This window comes from Peromyscus californicus, unplaced genomic scaffold (genome assembly GCF_007827085.1).
Source record: "Peromyscus californicus insignis strain IS unplaced genomic scaffold, ASM782708v3 Scaffold_4__1_contigs__length_199733344, whole genome shotgun sequence".
Lineage (NCBI taxonomy): Eukaryota > Metazoa > Chordata > Mammalia > Rodentia > Cricetidae > Peromyscus > Peromyscus californicus.
This window is the reverse complement of record NW_026294562.1, coordinates 53654961-53678998: the sequence shown is the minus strand read 5'-3', so window position 1 is coordinate 53678998 and position 24038 is coordinate 53654961. Positions and strand designations below refer to the sequence as shown.

The following is a 24038-nucleotide window of genomic DNA, read 5'->3' as shown; positions in this document are numbered from 1 at the left end:
CAGTCTGAAACACAGGAAACTCTGTCTTTAAGACGGCTGGGTGAGGAAAGGCATCTGCTACTAAGCCTGACAAGTGGAATTGGACCCTGGGATCTACATTGTGGAAAGAGAGAAGCAGCCCCTGCTCATTGTCCTCTGACCTGCACGTGCATGCCACAACCCTGTGTACTGCTACTTCTGGGTGATCAGGTGGCCTTGGTGGCCTTCCTGTGCCCCTACCCCCTGATCCCCCTATAAGCCCAGGCCTATTGGGAGCTCCCCAAACTCCCATCATTGCCCAAAGAGCTGGGAACCCCCATGCCCAGAGTCTCAGGACCCAGGCTCCCCGATCCCAGTCTACCGGATTGTCCCTCTGCCCATACAGCCCCTTCTTCCATCCCTCCCATACTTACCTGTTTCTTGTCTCTCTGTGTCTTGCAGCCAACAGCTCCCTGCTCGGAGGTGGAGGAGGTAAGTACACAGACCTTCTGCATCTCGGATAAGGGTGGGCTGGGGGTGGGATATGTGTCTCCTGTTCCATCCTTCAGGACCCTTCCGTTTCAGTCAGGCCCCCTGGTGTGCCCCCTGATAAAGCTGGAGGCCTGGGTATTTTGTTGGGTGACCAGCATCTGAACTCAAGCCTCCTGACTTGTAAATGGGGGCTGTGGGATGGTAGACAGAGCCTGTGCCTGACACCTGCTTGGCCGTTGGAAGCTCCTTGCTAATTGTCCTCAGTTTCTCCACTCTCAAGTCTCTGCACATTATCCATTTCTACACCGAGAATTCCCAGGCGGGGTCTCAGGCCTGCCCAGGGCAAGCTCTGAATCACCAGGTGGGGAATGGGTGAGTGACGGGACACAGAAGACACCCCCGGGTGCTGCTGTAACATCCACCATGATGCTGAAGCCACTCTGGTGGAGAACAGGGCGGCCGGCCCATCGGGCATGCATGCCAATGCAGCAGGTGCCTCTAGAGGGGCATCCCTGTGGCCCCACATCTGCCTCGACCAGCCTCCCACCACCCACTCAGCACCTCAGCCCCCAGCTGCCAGGCAGCCACTGTCTGCACAGCGGCAGGATGATTGGTGAGCCAGAGGCCAGGGGTTAATGCGCCGTCGGATAAATCCCGGGGCCGTGTTTACGGCAGCGGTGGCGGGGCCCAGGCCAGGTTTTAAAAGGGGGAAAAATAAAAGGGGCAGCGAAGGTCAGGAATAAATAAGCGCAGCGCTAAGAGCTGTCGGTGACCAGCCAGGATGCGGGGGGCTGTTTGTAGCTGAGGATGCTTTTCCTCCCTCCCCATTCTCCTCTAGCTGTCCCCGTGGAGGTCACTGCTTCCCAGGGTGGGGATTGGGTGCCCATGGGTAGGCCTTTGGGACCCTTTGAGAGGACCAGGGCCCTCCATGGTTGGTGACACTATGCCCCATCCACAATGCCCCACCCGCAGTACCCATTCCCACATCTACTCATTCACCACCCAGTACTCAACACCTACAGGACTGTGAGCTGGACGCTGACAGATCTTGCTTGGGAGTCAGGCCTGATGTCTGCTGCCCATCCAAGCTCCAGGCATATAAAAGTGCCAGCCAAGACAGGGTAGTGGGAGGTCCCAGGTACATCAGGGCTCAGCCAGAAGCACCTGCTCAGCTTGGGCATCAGGGAGATTCTGGGGAGGAAGGTAGGGCTTGGACTGGTGAGAAGTGGATGGAGGGAACAGATAGGTCAGGGCCTGGAGACGAAGTGGAAAGGTCATTGGGGAGCCTCAGCTGATCAGAGGCCTCAGATTCCAGCCAGGGGGGCAGAGAAGCTGCAGGAGCACGGGAAGCCTTGTGGGAAGCTGGAGTTTTAGTAGTCCCTCTGGGGAAGGTAAAAATGAGGAAGACATGTGGGCCTTTTACTCTTGTCCTGCTCAAAACCCTCACCTCCTTCAGAATCACAGGCCCTTACTGTGGCTCACAAGGCCCTCAACCACCTCTCAGACACACTTCTGCACTCTAGGCCTTCCCCACCAGGCTGCAGCCACACCCACCTCCTTGAGCTGGGCAAGGCCACGCCTCCTCAGAAGGAAAGGAGTCACCGCGATGTGGGTCTGTCTAGGCAGCCTTCCCCATGAAGTGGGGGACTCGCCCCTGAGGGTAGCCCGCAGAAGTAGGCTGAGCAAAGGGATGGCTTGCAGGCATCCTGGTGCCTGTCCTAGACCATGGGATGCTCTGACTCCCTTTTCAGCCTTAGGGGTGCAGGGAGGCTGCCTGATGAGGAGATGGGTGGGCAGTGACCCTGGAGGAAACAGGTCTGGAGTACAGCCTCTCATCACAACACAACTAAGATTTATGGAGCCTCTGCAGCTGGACCTGTCATTCTGCTAATGAGATTGGGACAGGTGGGGGTACAGGGCAGGGGCCACGGAGGGATGAAGCAGGGCCTGGTGGGGACTGGCATCTGAAGTTGAAATGGAGCGAGCCAGATACCTGGACATACCTCCTTCCCTTCAAATACAACACATCTGTTACAACATCATCGACTCTGACCCCAGGAAGATGCTAGAACCTCCCACTGGGGCCTGAAGTTCCTCCTGCAGGGCTCGGGTCTCTACCTGCCCCCCTCTGTCCTTTGCTCATAATGGCCCTGGATAAGCCTTGTCCCTTCAGCCACAGGCCAGCAGACACCGGCCAAGCATCCTGGTACATCACTTTTGTCCTTAGCTCTGGGCCCTAGGAACATCCGTGTACCTTACTGTGTTCTACTCACTCTACCGTAATGTCCTTCCTGTGAGGGTCGGGGCCCAGGACACTGAGCTCTGGGGGGCCCTCACTGTGGGCCCTGCTCAGCCAGCACAGGCAGAGCAGACACTCTGCTCTCCATGTGTGTATGTGTCTGCCCCAGGGCTGAGGGGCAGACGGTAGATCTGTGGGTACCCATTGTCTGCTGGGACTCAGGACTTTGCTCTGCCCTCAAGTGACTCAATTTAGAAGTAGGCTTCTCAAGCAAGGGATGCTGGATCTGGGCCTTGAAGGTTGAATAGGAGTTTATCAGGGTAGCAGGATGGAGAGACACCAGGGAAGGTGGCCTGGTGGCCTAGGGCAGGCCTAGTCTCCTGGAGAAGCTGGCGAGCACCAGGCCCCCTCTTCTCCCATGCCTCTGCCTTTACCTCCCTGTGGAAAGCCAGTTATTGGCTCGATAAAAGATGTCTCAAACACTCTCCCATTGTATGGTAAGGAGGGAGGCGGGTCCTAAATCAGGATGGGGATCAACAAGGCCCAGCGCCTCAACTGTTTATTAGCTCTGAGATGTTTACTTGGCGACGAGGAGCTGGCTTTCTCGGGGAGATTTGTGCGTTCTTTTTCAATTACCCCTCGTCTTTCTCTGCCACTTTTGCACTAAAGGGATAATAAATGTATCAGAGCGTTTCAATTATTCATCTAAATCATGACTGTGCCTGCCATGGCCAAGTCTTAGTGACAGATTAATTCAGGGCCGCCTCCTCTGCCGGCACGGCCGCCATCTCTGCCCCCAGCCAGCCAGTGCCCCAAAAGGCCAGCTCTAGGAGCCAATGGTTGGGGTCAGGCAGGTCCCTGACAGGAGGGCAAGACAGAGTAGGAGGGAGGGAAAAGCCCTAGCCCTCACCCTCCAGTCCCTGCCTGGGCCTTCCAAGTTGTCAGCCCCACCCAAAGCGGCAGGAGCCCGGGACTTCATCTGCCCGTCTATCCACACCTCAGCTCCTGAGCCACCGGGCACTGCCTCATCCATACGGCCAGGTCGCAGCCCCACATGCTGGGAGAGGCCAGCATGGCGGAGCATCCCTCACAGCCATCCCCTAGCACAGGGCCTCGGAACCTGCTGCTGCTCCTCTGCCCTCCTGCCCTGACTTCCTATCTGAGCATGGTCTCTCCTGTTGGCTATCCCCCCAAATCTAGGCTTAGAGGGCCTGCCTGGTGCCTGCACTGTTTTCAACCATATTTGGTAGTCTGCTGCCCTTGATGACTATTTAAGATCTGTCTGCCCCCATGCACACCACCAGACCACTTCAGGGGCAAGCACAAGGTGGACAGCACGTGCGGGGTACAGACTTGTCAATGGCCCGCCGTGCTTAGCCACAGCCTGGTACTTGTGAGTGCAGTACTCTGTCCTCTCACACAGTACCCAGCCCTCGGTGGCACCCTCTCCGTGGCTCCTCTCCGTGGCTCCTCTCCCATGCACTGGATCTGTCCCTTTCTAAGCTCTCCCTTGCTTCCTTTGACTCACCATCCTTTCTATTGCTCTCTCCTCATCTCCCTTGACTCCTCACTCTTCTCCATCCCTTCAAAGATTAGTAAGGAAGGCCTCTGAGCATCGGACCCCAGAGTGGCCTTCCTGTAGATTCTTCCCAAGCTGTAAGCTGCCATCACTGCTGCTAACCTGTGATTGTTTCCATGGCCTCTGGGGGAGCTGGCACTGCTGCCCTGATGAATGGTGGTCTGACTCAGTGGATAATGTGACCTTCATAGCCCGTGGGCTGCCTTGGGTGCTCTGGCAGCCAGGGTGTACGAGGTCCTCCCGCTCTTTGGCCGCCTGCAGGACTCAGAAGCAGCAGCCAGCCCGAGAGCTCCCAAGAGCTGGGAAGCTTGGTGGACAAGGGGCTAGGCCTGGGGCTGTCTGCAGGAGCGGGGCTGCAGCACCTTCAGCACTGAGAAGTGTGAGTCACGGGAGGGAAGAAGGAGAGAGCTTTGCTTGCTCAGATAGGCCGGCTGTGTTAGGGTGATCACTAGATGCCTTAGCCACAGTTTCTGCCCCCCAAGGCTGCACTCCTGCCCTGGATTTACGAGCTGTGGCTCTCCTCTTTTGTCCCTTACAGTAGATTCTATTACCCAGAGCTCACTACAGTGTCCCATGTTACAGGGACATTTTGGATAGCTGAATGGGCATGTTCCCACCCCTCCCCACCTCGGGTCCTGTTCCATCTTCTCATGTCAGCACTGCTGTCCCTTCCCTGGCACCGTGACACACAGGACTGGCCCGTGACAGCCCTATTACATGTTTGTTATGGGGCACAATATATAGTTTTCCAGGGCCCAGAGAGTCCTGCCTTGTTCTGTCAAAGTTGAAGTTTCCACATTGTGGATTGGCAGGAGCCACAAGAGGTTTTGTGAGCAGGGTGTGGCAGGTCCTTCCCTAACCAAGCAGAGGCCCTGGGTCACCAGCTGCCCCTTCCTGACCATCATTGGGAGCACAGTGCCCTAGGAAGCCAGACATTCTGGGTGTTCATAGGTTATCTGGAAGCTCCTACTCCTGAGCACCACAGGACACTCTCTTCAGCAAGGTCATTTTGCAGATGGGGAAACGGAGAGTCCCTATCCTACCTAGCAGCTGGCCTTCCCTGAGGAAGGGAGTATGGGATTCAGTCCTCCTCCAGCAACTCTGGCCCCTGCCACATGGCCACTGCCCTCATGCCCTGCCCCCAACAGGCAAGATGCCACCAGGCCCTGCACACGGCTGCCACGGGATCTTTAATAACGCGAGTGATTTTGCATGATGAATGAGGCACCGTGGTTGTGTACATAATGAAGCCCTAATGTTTTCAAATCCTCATTTAAGGAGCTGATCTCACCCCGTAATGAATTTCAGATCACATCGCAGTGATGTCGTCCATCCGTCTTCTCCCTGGGGCGCCCACCCGCCTGGGCACCTCCAGGATGCGATCTCTGGAGGTTGGGCTCTGTGTCCTTCCCTGGGCCCAGCACAAGCCTCTTCTGGAGCAGAGATTGGCATGGGGCTGTCCGCCGAATGAAGGACCAGAGAGGACAGGCAGAGGCACTATGGGTTCTGACTGGGCAGCATCAGGGCCTCGATCCCCAAGGTCTATCTGGAAGGAAGGAGAAAGTGTGGGGCAAGCCAGGGGAGAAGGGTTCGAGGCCCCAGTGGGTCTTCAGAGCCTAAAGGTCAGCAGCTCAGGAAGCTGCCTTAGGTAGGTCTCCCTGCAGACTCGGCTCTCCATCTGCTCAGCCAGGCTTTCCAGGGAGGGAAGTGGAAAAGGATCAGTACACAGGGTCTGACTGGCAGCTGTATGCTGCACCAAGGTGTGGTGGTTGTGAGCTGTCCCCAGGCCAGAGCCCAAGCAGGATTAGATGTCCAGATGGGGAGAGGTCCCCTGTGCCTTCTAAGACAGAGGGCCCCACACCTCCATAGCCCCTGTCTAGCCTAGAAGGTACTGTCTTGGGAAGGAGGCCTCTGTCCTTGAGGTCTACAGCTGAACCTGGGCCACCTACCTGTGATGCTGACGGTGTGATCAACAAAGGTGTAGCCTTGTCCCACACCAGCAAGGAGGGCTATGCTGACAGCCAAGAAAACTCAGGCACAGGAGGAGACTGTACCCTGGAAACAGTGGAAAAGCCGGGCAAGAGGAACTTGGCTTTGGAAAGCTCCTGGCTTGTGTCTCCCAGGCTGAGTTGGCCGTCACTACGAACTGGGCCCCCATTCCAGGCTCTCCCTTGCTCTCCTTCTGATGGGGAGTCCACAGCAGCCCAGGATGGGCAGGGCAGGGGTGAGAGCTACCCAGCATCTTCTTTTGCTCTGTGACTCTGAGAAAGTGGCCATGTCTCTCTGAACCTTTACCTCCACTTCTTATAAGACAGGGTATAGCCATGGGGATCTCGGTTTCGGCTCCACTTCCAGCCATGACACCTTGGAAAGTTGTTGACTTCTCCAGTTTTTGATTGCCCACCTGTTGGCTCCCCTCCAGCCTAAGTCAATGTTCCTACAAATCTTTGGACACCTAGGCTCTGAGATTCAGAGAGGTTGAATAACTAGCCCAAAGCTATCAGCAATCTTTGATTTGAATTTCTAGAAAGAGAAATCCCAGAAGAGAATGTAAAAGGGCCAGCTCCACAGAGTGGCAGAGGGGAATGGGAGTATCTGACCCTTTGGCAGGGGCACAGCTGCCCTCTCTGTCCCCTAGGCCACTGGCTCCTCTTGTTCCTGTAAATAATTAATTAGCCCCTGCTCGCTTGTTTGTTTAGCATGAGGAATGCTCCCCCACTGAGACACATTTATTGCTGAATAAATTTAAATATCTAATCTTCCCTTCATGAATATTACAGCACCCTAAATAGCAGCCAATAGTCCTCAGTGCCTTACCGGAGTGGTCCCACTGGAGCCTGCCTTGGCTGGTCTGGGGGGGATCAGGCTCTAGCCCCTGACCTGCCCTTCCTTGTCAAGCCCCTGCCCCTGGCGTGGGATTGCTCCTAACAGCCCTGCTCTGCTCCTCCTCCTTGCTGGAGAGAATGGTACTGGGATAAGGAGGAAGGTGTCTTCTGAAGGTCCCAAGCTGAATGTTAGGGTGAGGGGTCTGTCCACACTGTTACCAGGAAGATGTCCCTCAGCATCTCCCGGGCATTGGGGGACTGACTACACAGGAGGGGCAGGGGCTGGGGTTCAGTGAGATGTAGGAGGGATTAGGGAGGCAGCAGCAGAGGAGAGGACTGGAACAGGAGAGCTCAGAGTGGACAGGAGGAAGCAGCTAGTGTCTCTGAGAAAGCCTTGGTGGGTGGCAGGAGCAGACAGTCCTCTGAGTGAGCTGAACAGTCCAGAGAGATGAGGGTCCCCATGGCAGACACTCTGCTAGGGGATGTACTGATTCAGGGAGAGGATAGGTACCAGACTGCAGGGGTGAAGAGGGGCAGAGGCAGGGATATAAAAGATGGTAGAAAGGGTTTGGAAGAAGGGGACAAACACTGGTCCACTTAGGGAGAGAGGTTGGGGGATGGCAACAGTAGAGGCCCTGAACCTTCAGTGCCCAGTGTGTGGCCTGAGCCAGGTTTTGCTATCTGTGCCTCAGTTTCTTCTATTAAAGGGGTTAGTAGCACCTCCTGGGTCGGGGTGTGAAGCTCCCACAAGACAATCAATGGGACTGGCTCAGCTCCCCAAGGTGCTTACTGAAAGGAGGTCCAATGGGGAGGAAGGGAGGCAGACTGGCTCCACCACAATGGAGGAATGTTCATCCCAGACCTAGTAGACAGGAAGTGGACACAGGAGGATGACCAGGGAAGACCCAGGCTGTCTACTGACCTGAGGACAGGCCTAGGTGTTTGTTGTTGTTACTATCGTTTGTCTGTTGAGACAGGATTTTGTCATTTAGTCTCACTGGCCTCTTCCTCCCAAGTGTTGGGATTAAAGGCACGAGGCACCACACTCTGCCCAGTGAAAAACTGCTGTGGGACATTGGGAAGGCTGATGTGTGGGTGGGAGGACTGGGTGGGTGATAGGGACCAGGCAGCTGAGACTCAGCATCCAGGACAAGTCTGTTTGGGAGAAGGTAACACAGATGTGGTGGCCAGGGCCTGTCCCTCATCTTTGCTTTGGGGGAACCTCTACCCTAGACACTCACAGAGTGTCACAGTCATGTGGTCCAAGCCCTACTCTAAAAGCTGGTAGGTGGCAGCTCCTGTGCCAGTCCTCTGTGTCCTCACACTCCCAAATCAGCCCGCAAGGCCAGACTACAGGCCTGTCCACTTCAGCAGGAACTGTGAAGTCTCTAAAACACAGATCTTCCAAGCTGTACTTCCACATGACTGGCAGCCAGCCAAGGTCACCTGCAGGATGCTTCACACTGGAATAGCAGATAGCGGAGTGCCAGGAGAGTGAGACTGCCAGGCAGGGCCTATAGGCTCCAGGAATGCGGTCTGTATAAATCCCTGTGCTCACCTCAGACTCCATGGACTCCCTGTGCACACTGTGAGCTGACACTGTCATGATAGAATAAGGGCTAAAGCACTTTGTATCTGATCAAGCCCAACACAGCCTACCTGAGTAACAAGAATTATTGGCTTGATGGCATACACCTTCAATCCCAGCACTCGGGAGGCAGAGGCAGGTAGATCTCTGTAAGTTCGAGGCCAGCCTGGTCTGCAGAGCAAGTTCCAGGACAGCCAAGGCTGTTACACAGAGAAACCCTGTCTCAGAAAGAAAGAAAGAAAGAAAAAAAGAGGAAAAAGAAAAGGTCAACTTACTTAGTGCTGAGGTATAGCTCAGCAGTGGATTGTGTGCCCTGGGTTCCATCTCCAGCACTACCCTACCCCCAGAAATTCATTTTTCAACATCATATGAGGTGGGCACTACTATTAGACCCAGAGAAGTACAATGACATGGCCAGGAGGACTCAGGCCGCCCCGCTTCCCTGTCGCTACTATTCTGTATTGTGCTGGGTCCTCTGTGGCATCGCACCCCGAACAGCTACACTGTGATGCTTGTGAACTCCAGGCTGCACATGGGTTCACTGGGGCATGGACTCTCAGCTCAGGCTCTGCCGCCCCCTGCAGAGGGGGCAGAGGGCTGAAAGACTCTGCCTGGCCACTCCCAGAGTCCCCCAACTCTGGGAAAACCATCCAGTGCCAGCTCTGAGCAAAGCTGAAAATTAGGTTTAATTGGCCCCTTAGGGCCCAAGAGAAAAACAGCAGAATAAAGAGCGTGGTGTTCATTTGGTGTGCCAGGACCTGTGCCAAGAAGTTGGAGGGATGCAGGAAGGAGAAAGGGTCTCATGTTAGGAATCTGTTGAAAATGGAGCCAGAGTCAGGCGGTGGTGGCGCACGCCTTTAGTCCCAGCACTCGGGAGGCAGAGCCAGGCGCATCTCTCTGAGATCCAGGACAGGCACCAAAACCACACGGAGAAACCCTGTCTTGTAACACCAGAAAAAAAAAAAAAAAAAAAAAAAAAAAGGAGCCGGGACTGTCTTTGGCCAATGCCAGTGCAGCCAGACACCAAGCAGTGGAGCTTCTGGAGAGCAGGCCTGCGTTTCATCAGCCCTGCCCTCTCAGGGGCCACTGTCCCCATTTTGCCGTCGCGATGGTGGTAAAGCAAGAGAAAACCTATAGCAGGCAGGCCAAACCAGTACCTGCCCCAGCCTGCTTGGGCAAAGCTCTGTGGTGCCTGGGTGAGTCAGCAGCAGCGTTGGTCTGGGCCTCTGCTGACTGGGATATTGAAGCATTAAGCGTTGTTTATCTGGGCCTGGGTCCCCAGGGTTACAGAGAGCCCCAAGAGCTTCCCTTGGATAAACAAGCCCAAGCCTGGCCTCCTTAAGCAGGATGCCAGTTGCCTCACCAGGGGTTGAGAGTCTAGAGACACCTGCGAGGCCTGGTCCAATGGGAAGGAGCTGGAAAAGCCAGGCCTAGGCCCCGGATTGGGTCTGCCATTTGGAACTAGGTGGCCTCGGTTCCTCAGATGGGATTAAATGAAGTCTAGAGTTTGGCATGGCCTTGTCAAAAGGTGGGATTTAGGATCCCACTCGATTCTTAGATCCCGGCTGAGATGGCAGGTGACCTCGGGAGGGCGCGTCCCGGACAGAGAACCAAGAGGGTGGGCCAGGCGCGCCCCCTGCTGGTCGCCCCGTGCCTCTTCGCTCTAGGGCCAGCTGCTGCTCTTTAGAGCCTCAGTTTCCCTAGATGGGAAACAAGGGGTGACAAGAGCAGCCAGAGGCCTTGGAGAACATTGTGATGCCGGGTGGGCCAAGGCATAGATAGTCTTGGAGTTTCTCCAGATTGGGGTGTCATGCCTGATCCTTCAGGGATGAGAGGAACCCAACTCCTCCTTCCTCCCGGCCCCGGCCCCCTCTCCCCCGCCCCTCAGTGGACGGCTGCATCCACCGGGCCGCGGGACCCCTGCTCACGGACGAGTGCCGCACCCTGCAGAACTGCGAGACCGGCAAAGCCAAGATCACCTGCGGCTATCGACTGCCGGCCAAGTGTGAGTGCACGAGAGGAACTGCCCACGACCGCAGGGGGCGTCTTAGCTTTAAGTGTAAGGGCCTGGCCCCTCTGGTACCCCAGACAGCAGATGGAAAGGGGCTGGCGCTGCAGCGGGCAGGAGAGGAGGAGAGCGAAGGGACAGCTTTACTGTCTCCCACCACTCAGCGGTGGCATGCGAGGGGGCGGGCCCAAGTGTGTACCGCAAGTGTGGGGTCCTCCTGGCACGATGGCAGGGGAAACCTAGGCCGTCTGACTGAAGCTCACCGTACCCTAGACGTCATCCACACAGTGGGGCCCATCGCTGTGGGCCAGCCCAGTGCCAGCCAGGCCGCCGAGCTCCGCAGCTGCTACTTGAGCAGCCTGGACCTGCTACTGGAGCACCGGTTGCGTTCGGTGGTAAGAGTCGCCAGGCGGCGAGGGGCAGGGGTGGCCCGGGAGGCATCTAGTGACCCCGTCTCCATGTCGTCTCACTCTCCCTTCCCCAGGCTTTCCCGTGCATCTCCACAGGCGTGTTTGGTGAGTCTGGAGAAGCAAGGCCTGGCGTGGGCAGTGAGGGTCCCACTCACCGAGGTGGGCGGGGCGGGGCCAGATCTGCACTCACCGGACCCCGCCCTCAGGATACCCCAATGAGGAGGCAGCCGAAGTAGTGCTGGCTGCGCTGCGGGAGTGGCTGGAGCAGCACAGAGACAAGGTGAGAGCAGGGGCACCTAGATCTGGGCCGGTGTGGCCAGTCGGTACCTGCCCTCCCCAGGCCCACTCCCTCCGTGGGACTTATTTGTTGTGGGACAGCGCTGGGAAGGGGCGAGCGTGCAGCCTGAACCCCTTCTGTGACGGGTACTGTTACTTCTCAAGTCCCCGCGGACATGCACCCCTAGTGGGCAGTGGAGACCCACCAGGGTGGGTGTTTGGGAACACAGCCCTAGGCTGAGGGCCCGGCGGAGGCCCCGCCCCGGCTGAGCAATCCCTGGCACAGGTGGACCGGCTTATCATCTGTGTGTTCCTCGAGAAGGACGAGGGCATTTACCGGGAGCGCCTGCCCCATTACTTCCCAGTAGGTATGTGCCCTTGTTTTCCTCTGGCCGCCGCCCCCGGCCAGTCTACCCCTCCCCCATGGCCCTGGGGCGGCTCTCACTGTCCTCTGCCTTCCAGCCTGAGGCTCCCGAAGCCCACCCTGAATGGGACTGGTAAGCAGGGCCTGGCCCGGTGTGGTGTGGCCACCCTACACTAACCTGGCCCTCTAACACCCGCTCAACCTGCTGTTGCCCAGCTCCGTGCAGAAGGGTGGTGAAGCTCGGGAGGGCCAGGGGGGCCAGGGGCTTTCACGAGTCCTCAACTCCCTCTGCCCTATCTGCTTTACCCTCAGACCCACCTGGGCCTGTGGGACTTCGCTCCTCACTCTGAGAGGTCTTGGAAGCCGACAGCTTGTTCCTCTCCGTGACCTGCCCCGCCTTTCAGAAGCCTCTTAATAAAGCTGTCTGATTCAGCCTCACTTGTCTGAATGCTGGGGTCTGGGTCTGGCTGGGGCCCGGTGGGGGGTGGGGGTGGGGGAGGGGTGGGGGAGGGGGTGGGAGAGGTAGCCCTTGGTGGGAATGGTATCTTGGGCACTGTCTTTGCTTCCAGAGGCTACAGGAGCCCTGGGTGAGGCAGGCGGGTGAATGAGGCATTGGCTAGACAGCAGAGGCGGCGGCGGCGGCAGCATTTCACATTTATTGAGGGCCTGCCCCCAAGGAGCTCACAGCCTGGGCTGAGCCCCCACAGGTGCTGGGGGTGGGGAGGAGAAGGCGCAGAGGCAGGTAATGCGGATACGTAATGCAGCTACGGAGGCAGGTAATGCAGCTATGGCCCAAGCAATGGGGTGAAAAGCAAGCAGAGGCAGGGCTCTGGGGAAAGGAACAGGCAAGCCCTGCCTGGACACGAGCATTATGTTCCTCCTATACCAGTTCAGCTCCTCCTGGGGCCCACTGAGGATGCACAGCACCTCCACCTACCTGGGCCAGCCTCCTCCCATAAACCTCTCATCTCAGGACTCCTCAATCATGCAGACCCCTGGAGGTGGGCAGAAAGCTGTGATCTGGGGGCCCTGGCCAGAACAGCTAATCTATAACTCTAAGTGGCAGCTTTGAGGATGGGTGACCTGAGACCTCCAGCCAAGTTCCCAAGGAATTTCAAAAGTTCCCATGGAAACCCCTGGAAAGTCAAGGAGGAAAGGGGGCAGGCCTTGTGGATGGGTAGAAAGCAGAAATCCAAGGAACCTGGAGACCCAGCCCTCTCAAACTTCTCTTGGCAGAAGTGCTTGGGGGTAGATAGGTAGAAAGCTAGGGACCCCCCTGGGGGAAGGGACAGCCAGACACACAGCAGCCAGCGGGCAGGTGGGGAACAGCAGCGGAGCAGGGAAACGCACACTCGGCTCACCACCAGCATCCCCTTTAATAAAACATGGAAGGTTGTGTGACAGGAAAAGGGAGAAGTGAAATATGACCATTTACAACCACAAAACAAAACAAAACAAAACACCAAAAATCAAAACCAAAACCCCTCTGTACATGTCTAGCGAGCGCCTGGCAGGGGAGGCAGGCAGGGCGCAGCAGGCCAGCCAGCCCTATTTGTAGAGGATATCGTAGTGTCCAGGCCGGTAGAGAAGGTAGACCTTGGGTTCGGAGCCCTCAGGGAAGACGTGTGGGTTGGTGGTGCCGCCCTCACCACGGTCCATGTACTCTACTTGGATGGACACGCTGAGGGCCTGGGCCAGGGCGATGATGTGGATATGGTCGCTCTCCTTGCACATGGGTTCCACCTCCTGCGGCACAGGGGCAGGTCAGGCCTGTCCCAAACCCCTCCCCCAGGCCCCCCCCCCTTTCCCTGGCATGCCCCACCCTCAAACAAAAGAGAAAAGGAGGGTCCCAGGGCAGAGCGGAAGAGGAGGTGGCACCTGCTGGCAGAACTCCTTAACAGTCCGGCCACCCTCTATGAAGTGCTCGAAGAACTTGCTCTCACGCTGCAGGTAGCCTGAGGTGAGCAGCCGCAGGTAGACCACAAGGTAGTCAGAGGTGCTCTGGTCATTGAAGGAGGCCAGCAGGTCAGCTACTGAGGTCTGCTTCTCCACCTGCTCAATAAGGTCCATGAACTGCCCCACCCAGGGACAAAAGGTAAAATGAGGAAAATGAGTGAGGAGAAGCCACCCTTCCACAGCCTACAGAGGCACCCTCCCTGTGGCCCAGCCTCAGACAGCAGGGCTCACCGTGTTATGGAAGTCCTCGATTGTGAATTCAGTGAAGCCCTGGGACACCAGGTCCTCTTTACTCTTGGCAGACACAGCCTTGAACCTGTGGGTGGAAAAGGATGGGAGGCCAGCATGGGCTTCTCAGCCAGCAAAACAAGGGCCTAGCCAGCACAGTCCTGCCTAGACAAGACCACCCACCAAGTTCAAAGGGAAGCCTCCACCACCCCAGCTGACAGCTGGCCTAAGGCTCAGCTCTCCCGTTCCTCGGAGGGCCTGTAGCCCCCAGTGCCCGCCTGCCTGCCGCCCTCGTACCGCTGCAGCTCCTTGCTGTCGTCCAACAGTGCCTCCAAGTGGGAGAAGCCAAACGCTCGGTAGAAGCAGTTGCCGTCGGGCCTGGTCTTCCGGATGTATGAGTACTTTTTGTGGAGGTCCTGCAGAAGAGCAGCCCAGTTTAACATCCAGCCAAGCCAGGGCCAGACCAAGAAATGGCCAGAGCAGCAGGTGGCAACTGAGCTCCAAGTTCCCACCTCCAGGCTGCTGAATGAGGACACCAAGTCACACACTGGACAGAGCCCTCCCCTGGAGGCTGTGCACTCATGTGTCAACAGGTGCTGTGGTCACCAGCTGCTTGCCATGTGGGTGCTACTGGCTACAGAGCCATTTGCTTATAAAAACAGATGACCAAATCTGTCTTTGACTAATGCGGCTTTTCAGGTCTTTCAATCCAAGCAAGGCAAAGCAGGGAAACTGGACAGGCCACACTCCCGCTGCCTGGCTGCCTGAGGTGCCTTTGCTCAGCAGGGCTCCAGCCACACAAAGCAGCTCTCCCTATCTTCTGAGGGTAAAGCAATCTCCTCATCCACTTTCGCTTCCCAACCATGCTGCCCTCAGCAGGGACCATCTCCTTCAGCCTTTTCACTTTCTCCAAATGAAGCACATCCCCATGGCAGTGACTCCTAGCGCTACCTGGTAAGCAGGCCTCACTCACCCACCTGGACACCCCCCCTACTCCTGCTCTCTTCAGCCTGCTCCCTCCTTTCCCTGCTCCTTCCCAGGCTACCCCTCATCTTTCTCCATTCTAAAGGGCAGGGCTCCCACCAAATCACACAGTATCCTTCCTCAAGACACCTGCCAGATGACAACCCTCAGGCAATGCTCAGTAATGAGAGTCCCTTCACACTGAGAACATGGCCCTGACATCTGCCACTTAGCCACCCCAATACTCACCACCAGCTCACCTCCTCCTTCAGATTCAAGGACATGAATCTAGTTTATATAGTTTATAGACCCCACAGGCACGTAAGATCCAGGTAGGTCTCCCAAAAAAATCAGAAACTCCTATGGGAGGCTTTTGTCTGACCAAGGTCAAAAACAACCTGGAGCTGCTACAGCAGGGTCAAGGCAGCCCTCCCCAGCCCAGCCTCTGGAGGGTGACAACACTACACCCCATCTTTTCCTTTCCCTGCTCTCTCCCAGGATACTCCTCATCTTTCTCCATTCTAAAGGACAGGGCTCCTACCAAACCACACAGTATCCTTCCTCAAGACACCTGCCAGTTACAACACACCCAAACGCAGAGCTTCCTGCCTGAGGCCTGTGGGAACTCCACCTCTTAGTCCGCAGACACAGTTCTTTCCTTTCATTTGGTTTTGAGATGGGGTCTCACTTTGCAGCCCAGGCTGGCCTTGAACTTGCAGCTACCTTCTGGCCTCAAGCTTCTGAGTGCCGGAATTCTAGGCCGTCAAACCTAGACCAAGTTCTACCTTTGAAGTTGGGCAGTGGTGGCCTTTAATATCAGTGCTTCGGAGGTAGAGGCAGGCGGATCTCTGAGTTCCTGAGTTCGAGGCCAGCCTGGTCTACAGAGCAAGTTCCAAGGACAGCCAGAGCTACACAGAGAAACCTTGCCTCAAAAAACAAAGACAGCCGGGCGGTGGTGGCGCACGCCTGTAATCCCAGCACTCGGGAGGCAAAGCCAGGCGGATCTCTGCGAGTTCAAGGCCAGCCTGGTCTACAGAGCAAGATCCAGGACAGGCACCAAAACTACACAGAGAAACCCTGTTCTTGAAAAAAACAAAAACAAGTTCCATGTTTGATGCTCTGCCTCCTCTATACCTTACTGTCCCAGACAGCTCCACTGCCACAGCTAGGTTACACCAACCCGCTCTACACCCAGGCTTTGAACCACAGTTTCACAGATGACTCATTTCTCCCCAATATATCCACCCAACAGTATATCCCTTAGGCTCTTCCTTCAACACAGCCCACTACTGGTCCGTCACATCTGCTTCCTGTTCTACTGCTAAAGGCCCTCCTCACTACTCCCTCTGCCTCCACTTCTCCCGACAGCATATTCTTACCCCGAAACAACAGTGCCCTTACAGACAAGCCCTGTCCCTCCCTGCATCCTTGCAAGCACTCACACACTCCCAGGCCAAACTGTCTTTTAGGATGGCCTCCACTTGCCCAGATGTCCCCTTCTTAAACCACCACAGCCCATGACTCCTGGATGCCTTGTCATTTGTAATCTTGCTTCTGTCTGTTCATCAAATACACCTTTTCAGGACGGTTCTTAACCATTACCCCTATTTAAAATGCAAACTCTCCCATTCCTTCACTTCTCTCCACAGTACTAATCAACTCCAACAACCAAACTGTGTGTGTGGTGTGGGGGTGGGTGGGGCGGTACAGCGTTGAGACAGCATTTTTTGCGATATGTAGCCCAGGCTGGCCCTGATCCTCCTGCCTCATTCTCTCCCTACCACACAAACCTTTAGGTTTGTATCTGTCTTGCACTGTCCCCTGTAAGCATCACAGAAGCAGGACTGTGTTTCAGTCCCCAGTACCTGCAAGTATCTCCAGCACCTGGGGCAGAGCACCTGCCTGGTCAATGTAACAGGACCACTGCACAGAGACTGCCGAGAGTCCAGCCACTCTGCTCTCTAAGTTCCCTGGGCACATAAGGCAGGTACCCTGTGGAATGCTCATGTCCACTTCCTCACATCCTCAGAGTCCATTCCACAGGAGCCAAGTACATACTCCAGCCTGGCTCTACCGTTACCGCCCAGGAAGAACAGGAGGATTTGGGCACAGTACACAGAATGGAAGTTTAGGGGTGCTGAGGTACATTGCTGTCAACAGCTCTCTTCAAACATTTAAACATTTTGCTAAATGACTCAATGATAGGAAGAACCTGAGGATTGTCCTGTTGGTTTTACAAGGGCAGCCTAGCAGGACAATTGGCCCTGGATGGGGCACCATTCTGCTAAATGGCCATAAGGGAGAGGAAAAACCTACTGCTTTCTAAGCCCTTGCTAAGCAGCATCAGCAGTGAGTTCAACATCTTCCCTGAACTTGCCCCACAGGCAGAAAATAACTCTAGCTTGAGGTCACACAACTGGAAAGCAAAGACCTAAAAAAGAGTCAGGGCCTTATTGTCCTCACATGTATTTTGGAGAAATCCCAAACCCCTCAGGAGGGGGGGGTATGATCAGGTCACAAACTAGGTACAGCTGACCTAGGCTGAAGAGGGGTTACTTAGCACATACATTTCCCCCAGGTGCTAAGGACAGACCTTAAGGCCTTGCAAACACTAGGCTCATGCTACTACTGAGACAGCTGTACCTCAGCCCTACACATTTTAAGTTCTCATTAGCTACCAAATACCCTGTCAGGAAAGCTCATGAAGTCTGGCTTCTCTGAGAACAGGGGAGTAACTGCAGACCCTGGCTACCATGCCTGTTTTTGTGAGACGGTGCCCTCCCAGTTAACTTCTTGGCAGCTTCACTCACTGGGTTACCTGCTTGCCCCCTGAAGGCCCCGCTCCAAGTAGAGGATATATATATACTCCTACGATCTTCAGAGGAAGACTGAGTATACCATTTCCTAACACCTCAGGCTGTCTACTAAATACTGTTTCATACCAGGGTTACAGTTCAACCTCCACTGCTGCCAGCCTTTGGGGTGGCTAGTAAAGAAACCTGCCTCAGTTTGAGTGATCCAACAGGGACACACATAGGGGGCCTGTCCTCCACAAACATCCAACCAACAGACTGTAGGACAGGTCTCTGTGTAACCCATCTACCCATCCCAACACCAGCAAGTTTGGCCCATGGCTGGGTACTGAGTTGTCAGTGCCCACCCAGTCTGCACCTGGTCCCACCTGGGCATCACCTACCTCAACCTTACAGCCACCCTACAGGCAGATGCTTTCACTGTCCCTATTTTACAGATGAGGACACCCAGGGCTCAGAGACACTGAAGGACCTGTCAAGAAGACAGCTGCTGAGTGGCAATCTGGTATGAATGGAGGTCTCAGTCCAGAGGCTGCACACTTCAAGAACTAGCAATGAGAGGTGTGTCCCGTCCCTCCCAACACCCTACCCTCTCAAAGATTAGGCCTGGCAAAAAGCAGGGCTGAGACGGCTTCCCTCGCCCCTGTGGCCAGGACCCCACCTTGATCTTCTGTTGATAGACGCTGTCGTCCTCAGCATACTCCTTGTATAGGACTGAGAGCTCCAGCCGCTCTGACACCAGAGGATTCTGCACAGCAATCTGCAGGAGGCAGGGATCCATCATGCTCCGCCAAGGAGGCTGAGTAACCCATGCCCAACACCTACGAGACGGGTTCTGGGCTGGTCATTCAGTGGTACAGCAACCCCCATAAAAGCATGGAGTGCCTAGCATAGACTGCAGCGGGAGGGCTTCAAAATAGGCACTAGGCCTCAGGCCCTGACTATACATCCCCACCATGAAGTCCTCAGCTACTGCTTCCCCAACCTTCTCCAGCCCCTCACCTCTTGCTGAATTCGGTCTTGCTGAGCCATAATAGCTTCATCGTAGGCCAGACAGTTAACACCTAGAAAAAGAAGAAAAAAAAGAAGTGCCGAGCAAGGGTAACTGTGGGGCCTGGCTATCTCTATGGCAGGCAGTTTTGGCAGAACAGGTTTGGAATCTGGAGCCCCATGTCTTACACTCCATTGTGTAATCTTGGCAAAGTCCTTCCTCTTTAGGTTTCAATTTCTCATCTTTTGGAGAAGGTAGTTGGGTATGGTGTGATTCGGAAGGCTAAGGCAGGAAGACCAAAAGTTCAAGGCTGCTGGAGCTACATAGAGCCATTCTCCATAAAATAAAAATAAAAGAGGGCAGTTGAGCATCACAGTGCAGGGCTCTAAGTCCTAGTACTTACAGACCAAACCAGACTGATCAAGAAGCCTAGGAGTTAGAGATCAGCCCTGGAAATACCGCAAGGCCTTATCTTGGAAGAAAAGAAAATAGGGCTAGGGGGTGAGGCTCAGTGGTAGAAGATATATTTGTCCAGCAGGTGTGAGGCCGTGGCTTCTATTTCTAGCAACTCAAAAAAAAATAAGTAAATAAAAAATAAAGTGACAGAATAAAGATCCCCGTCAGGGCACCCTCCCGCTCTGCTATTCCTTCCTCCCTGCTTCCTAACAGTACTGTGCAGCATTCTGGGAAAGCAAGATCAGGGGGGTGGAGCCCTAGGTGAATGAGAGCATCTTGTGAGCATGCACTTTACTGGGACACACCTTTTATCCTTCTGCGGTCCTGTGCATTGTTAATGGTGCTTAGTTTCCAAATAACAAATGCAAAGTGGTGGCTCCATCTTGCCCAAGGTCAAAAAACGAATGAAGAGCTGTGGGCAAGCCACATTTCCACATTTGTACAATTCCTGTCTGGACTCCTGGCAATGTCACTTGCCAGTGCACTGCAAGGCCCTCTCCCCTCACCTGTAGAATGGATTAATGCCAACACCTTGCTCCCATCATCAAAATATGCTGGGATTCTGAAAGCAGCAAGTAATACCTAAGCACTCTGTAGAGTCATCCCTGGATTTGGGAAGTTCTTCCTATGGACCCTACTCTAAGCAATCATTGGACAGGGGTCAGGAGATACTAATTCTAGTCCCGGACTCTTCTTAAGATGTGTGATGGAGAACTATTTCTTTCTGCATACCTGGGTTTCCTAGTCCTCGGCCTCTAGTCTAGAGTGTGGAGTTAGAGTAGGGTGTGCATGTGACGGATGACTTTTAAAAATCAATCCTCTGGGACATGGTTGTCCCAGGTTCTCTGCTGAGCCTATGTCCTACTACAGGGCTGTCCCTCCCACTCGAGAGACTTAACTCAATCCCCAGAGCCCAAGTTCATGGTAGACATGGAGAGGGCGTGACCGGCTTTTTGTTTTTTTTAAGAACCAGAGAACTAGAAAAACAATGCCTGGATCTGCTCACGGGGGCTGGAAGACCAGAACGAGCTCTCAAGAAGAGAACTGCCGGCAGCATCCCGAACGCCCCGCCGGGGACTTCGTGCTTGGCAGCCCGGCGTCACTCAACGCCTTTCGGCAGCTCGGGTAAGGGCAGGCGGGCGACTCGGCCTGGGCCTAGGCCTCGGCTTGACTGCGAGAACTCGGGCTGGCTGACTTTGGGAGCCCGCCGAAGCCGCCGGACGGGCAGAGGCGGGGCGGCTCAGGCCCCGCCCCAGGCGTGCCCGAGAGGCCGAGCGGCGGCCCTCGCCGCCCCGCCCGGCCGGCCGGGGGTCGCCGCGGCCCCGCTTCCATTGTGAGGGGGAGGGGAGGAGAGGCGGCCGAGAGCTCCGTGGCACGCTGCGCCCGGTCCCCGGTGGCCCTGCCTCCCGGAGCTCCTCGGGAACAGCCGACCGAGCCTCGCCCCCGCCAGCCCGGGCAGGACATCCTTCCCTCGGTCCGTACCTTCGGAGTCGCTGCCCAGCGGCTCCTGCTTCTGCTGCTGAGGTTCCTCCGCCGCCATCTTTAAACAGCGCCGCACTGCCGACCGCTTCCGGGTTATCAATCGCCCTCCTCCCGGAAGAGGGCCCCTCCTCGTGGCCCCTCCTTCGCAACGCCCCTAGCAACGGGCTCCTCGGGCGGTTGTCAGGGGCTGGCCAGCTCCTGCGGCCGTGGTAAGCATCGGCCCGAGGCCTCAGGAGAGGCGAGTGACCCCGGCGCGCGCCTCCACATCCCCACTGTCCTTGAAGGTCACGAGGTGCTAAGGGCCTCCTGGAGTCACTTCTGTTTTCGGTCTACTGGAGTTTGAAACGCCGGTTGTGTAACTGAGATAAGGAGCGAGATGGAATTCAAGTCATTGAAGGCGACATCCCTGCTGCGCGTGCACTCACGGTACGCGACCTACCGTAGCTGCAGTGCGGCGCGGAGCCGCCGCGAGACCGGAAGTGGTGCCAACATCCTGATGCCCTTCAGAGCCCCTAAATCGCGGCCTCTCGCCCCTCACCACCGAGCTGTTCTCTGCAGGTTTTGGAGACCTGTTTCTAGCAAGAGAGTATCTTCCCTTGATGTCAACCCAAAAGCTTCGACCTAACTTTGGGCTCTATGTCTTTCTGGTTGAGAAAGCAGAGCCATTGAAAGCATGGACTTAAATCCATAATCTGAGCACTTGAGAGTTCAAGGTAATCCTCGAATTTCAAGCTAGGTTTGGCTTCATGACACCCTGTCTCAAAACGCGTAAAACTGGGCCCAAAAGTGACCGTCCTTGCTAATTTTTGCCAAAGCTTCCCTTTTTCTTTGGGTTTTACTTATTCTGCCTGACAAATGGGGGCTGACCAGTAGGAAAAGGAACACTCCCATTTGCAGGCCCTGTGTACCCTGAAATGCAAGCACCAAACTGAATTTGCAGGAGAAAGACATTCATTTACTTGATTGGTAGCCTGGCTATAGCCAGCACTGAGCCATAAAGGGACTCCTTTTTACTCTCCAGAGTAGCAGTTCTCTGTCCTGAGCAGTCCCAACCCCAGCTCCTGTTTGGACTCCCTAGCGCAGGTAACAGAGGCCAGGGTGGAGTTGCTTTGTAGCTCTCTTCAAGATTAAGAAAAACCAAGTACAGGCTGGGCATGGTGCACACCATTAATTCCAGCACCCAGGAGGCAGAGGCAGGTGGATATCTATCTTTACAAGACAGAAGCCAGCCTGGTCTACATAAGTTCTAGGCTACTAAGAGCTTTACAATGAGACTCACAAAGTAAACATAAAAAGCAAAGCCAAGGGCTGGAGAGATGGCTCAGAGATTAAGGACACTGGCTGCTCTTCCACAGGTCCTGAGTTCAGTTCCCAGCAACCACGTGGTGGCCCACAACCATCTGTAATGAGATCTGGTACCCTCTCTGATTACAGGCAGGACACTGTATACTTAATAAATAAATCTTTAAAAAAAATAAAGCAAAGTCAAATAGAAATCATGTCTTTTGTTATTTGCTATCTTTCTTTTGTGAAAAATTGTATTGTGTCTGTGATGTGTGGGAGGCTATATGTACCAAGGTGCCTGTGTGAAAGAGTACAACCTTATGAAATCTCTTCTCTCTTTCCACCTCTATATGAGTTCTGGAAATAGAACTCAGGTTGTCAGCTTTGTGTAGCAAACACTTTACCCACTGAGCCATCTGGCCAGCCCAGCTTTTATTTATTTATTTTTTGAAGATTTATTTATGTGTACGTATTACACCACATGCATGCCTGGTGTCCAGGGAGGCCAGAAGAGGACATCCAGGTGTGGAGCTGAGTGCAATAGCTGTGCTCTATCCAACCTGGCAGTTTCTGTGGAGTCACAGGAAGGATCTTCTATAATGAGAAGGTGGGACCAAAGCCTCAGATTATAACCTTTAAAAAAATATATTCTTTTTTTTTTTTTGAGACAGGGTTTCTCTGTGTAGCCTTGGCTGTCCTGAAACTTGCTCTGTAGACCAGGCTAGCCTCAAACTCATAGAGATCCACCTGCCTCTGCCTCCCGCATACTGGGATTAAAGGTGTGCACCACCACCACTTGGCTTAAAAAAATATATTCTTATTACACATATGTTGTTGTTAGTTTTGGGCTCTTGGGGCACCCACTACCCAGCTCCCAAATAAATCATACATGGAGGCTTATTATTATTTATAAATGCCTGGCCTTAGTTTGGCTTATTTTTTGCCAGCTTTCCTTAACTAAATTATCCCATTTATCTTCTGCCTCTGTTTTTTTTTTTTTCTCTCTCTCTCTCTTCTGTAAATCTTATTCTTTTTCTGTGGCTTACTGTGTAGCTGGGTGGCTGGCCCTGGAGTCCTCCTCTTCCTCTGGCTCCTTTTTCCTCTCCTCATTCCTTGATCTCCATTTCTCTTCTTCCTCGTGTTCCCAGATTTTTCCTTCCATATATCCTCTCTGCCTGCCAGCCCCGCCCATCTCTCTCTCCTGCCTTGCTATTGGCCGTTCAGTTCTCCACTTGACCAGTCATGTGTTTTAGACAAGCAAAATGACACAGACTCACAGAGTTAAACAAATGCAACATAAACAAAATGTTACTTAAAATAATATTCTACTACACATATATTTGTGTGTGTGTTGGTGTGTGGGAAACTGTGCTGTGGCAGGTGTGTAGAGGTCAGAGGAAAATTTGTAGGAATTGATTCTCTCATTCCATCATGTGTATCCAACTTAGGTCATCAGGCCTGGCAGCAAGCACCCTTACCCTTTGAGCCATCCATCTCCCCTTCCCCAGTCTATAACTTTTCTTCGCTCTCTCTTTTTTTTTTTTATTTTTTATTTTTTATTTTTTTGGTTTTTCGAGACAGGGTTTCTCTGTGTAGCTTTGCGCCTTTTCCTGGAACTCGCTCTGTAGACCAGGCTGGCCTCGAACTCACAGAGATCTGCCTGCCTCTGCCTCCCAAGTGCTGGGATTAAAGGCGTGCGCCACCACCGCCGGGCCGCTCTCTCTTTTTTGTTTTTTTTTTTTTTTTGAGACGGATTTCTCTGCGTAAGTCTATAACTTTTCTTAACAACATCTTTGGTATCTGTACTTTTTGTTTTTCGAGACAGTTTCTCTGTGTAGCCCTGGCTGTCCTGAAACTCAGAGCTCTGACTCTGCCTGCCGAGAGCTAGGATGGAAGGTGTGTTCCACCACTGCCCTATTGGGATCTGTACTTCTCTATTGTTTTGTATTAAACTTTTTAGATGATTCACAGGTAACTTTTTAAAATATTTTTTAATGTGTCTGTGGGTGAAGGGGTATGTGCACTTAAGTGCAGAATCCTATGGAGGCAGAGGCATTCAATCCACTGGAGTTAGAGGTAGTTGTGAACCATGTGATGTGGGTGCTGAAAACCAAAATCAGGTCCTC

General features: G+C 54.4%; 2 protein-coding genes across 6 annotated transcripts in view; one reads left to right on the top strand and one right to left on the bottom strand.

Annotated features, from left to right (window-relative positions):
* Positions 1-12177, top strand: part of Macrod1 (mono-ADP ribosylhydrolase 1) — a 144520-nt gene extending 132343 nt beyond the window's left edge. The window contains exons 4-11 of one of the 4 annotated variants that reach the window (XM_052714175.1): positions 421-450; positions 10570-10686; positions 10963-11084; positions 11174-11204; positions 11306-11379; positions 11662-11743; positions 11838-11872; positions 12052-12177. In XM_052714175.1, coding sequence (XP_052570135.1) covers positions 421-450; positions 10570-10686; positions 10963-11084; positions 11174-11204; positions 11306-11379; positions 11662-11743; positions 11838-11842 — 461 coding nt within the window. In that variant the 3' untranslated portion in view covers positions 11843-11872; positions 12052-12177. The other 3 variants (XM_052714173.1, XM_052714174.1, XM_052714172.1) reach the window with 3 other exon arrangements.
* A 199-nt stretch (positions 12178-12376) lies between these two features.
* On the bottom strand, positions 12377-21046 carry Otub1 (OTU deubiquitinase, ubiquitin aldehyde binding 1). 2 transcript variants are annotated; one of them, XM_052711919.1, is made up of 7 exons: positions 20629-21038; positions 18702-18763; positions 18361-18459; positions 14221-14339; positions 13927-14011; positions 13618-13812; positions 12377-13485 (listed from the first exon to the last, which is right to left on the bottom strand). In XM_052711919.1, exons 1-7 carry the CDS (start codon positions 20684-20686, stop codon positions 13288-13290), a joined length of 816 nt encoding a protein of 271 aa, XP_052567879.1. In that variant the 5' UTR covers positions 20687-21038; the 3' UTR covers positions 12377-13287. The 2 variants fall into 2 exon arrangements, with proteins under 2 accessions (XP_052567879.1, XP_052567880.1); XM_052711920.1 differs by lacking the exon at positions 18361-18459 and having other exon boundaries at positions 20629-21046.
* Positions 21047-24038: the final 2992 nt, after the last annotated feature.

What these genes read in the sequence shown, in the direction of transcription:
- Otub1 (XM_052711919.1), bottom strand. Translation starts at nt 20,686, where the DNA reads ATGGCGGCGGAGGAACCTCAGCAGCAGAAGCAGGAGCCGCTGGGCAGC. An exon ending in TCTATCAACAGAAGATCAAG is followed by an intron (nt 14,340 to 18,360) that starts GTGGGGTCCTGG and finishes GCTCTTCTGCAG; the next exon opens with GACCTCCACAAAAAGTACTC. An exon ending in TTAAGGAGTTCTGCCAGCAG is followed by an intron (nt 13,486 to 13,617) that starts GTGCCACCTCCT and finishes CCTGTGCCGCAG; the next exon opens with GAGGTGGAACCCATGTGCAA.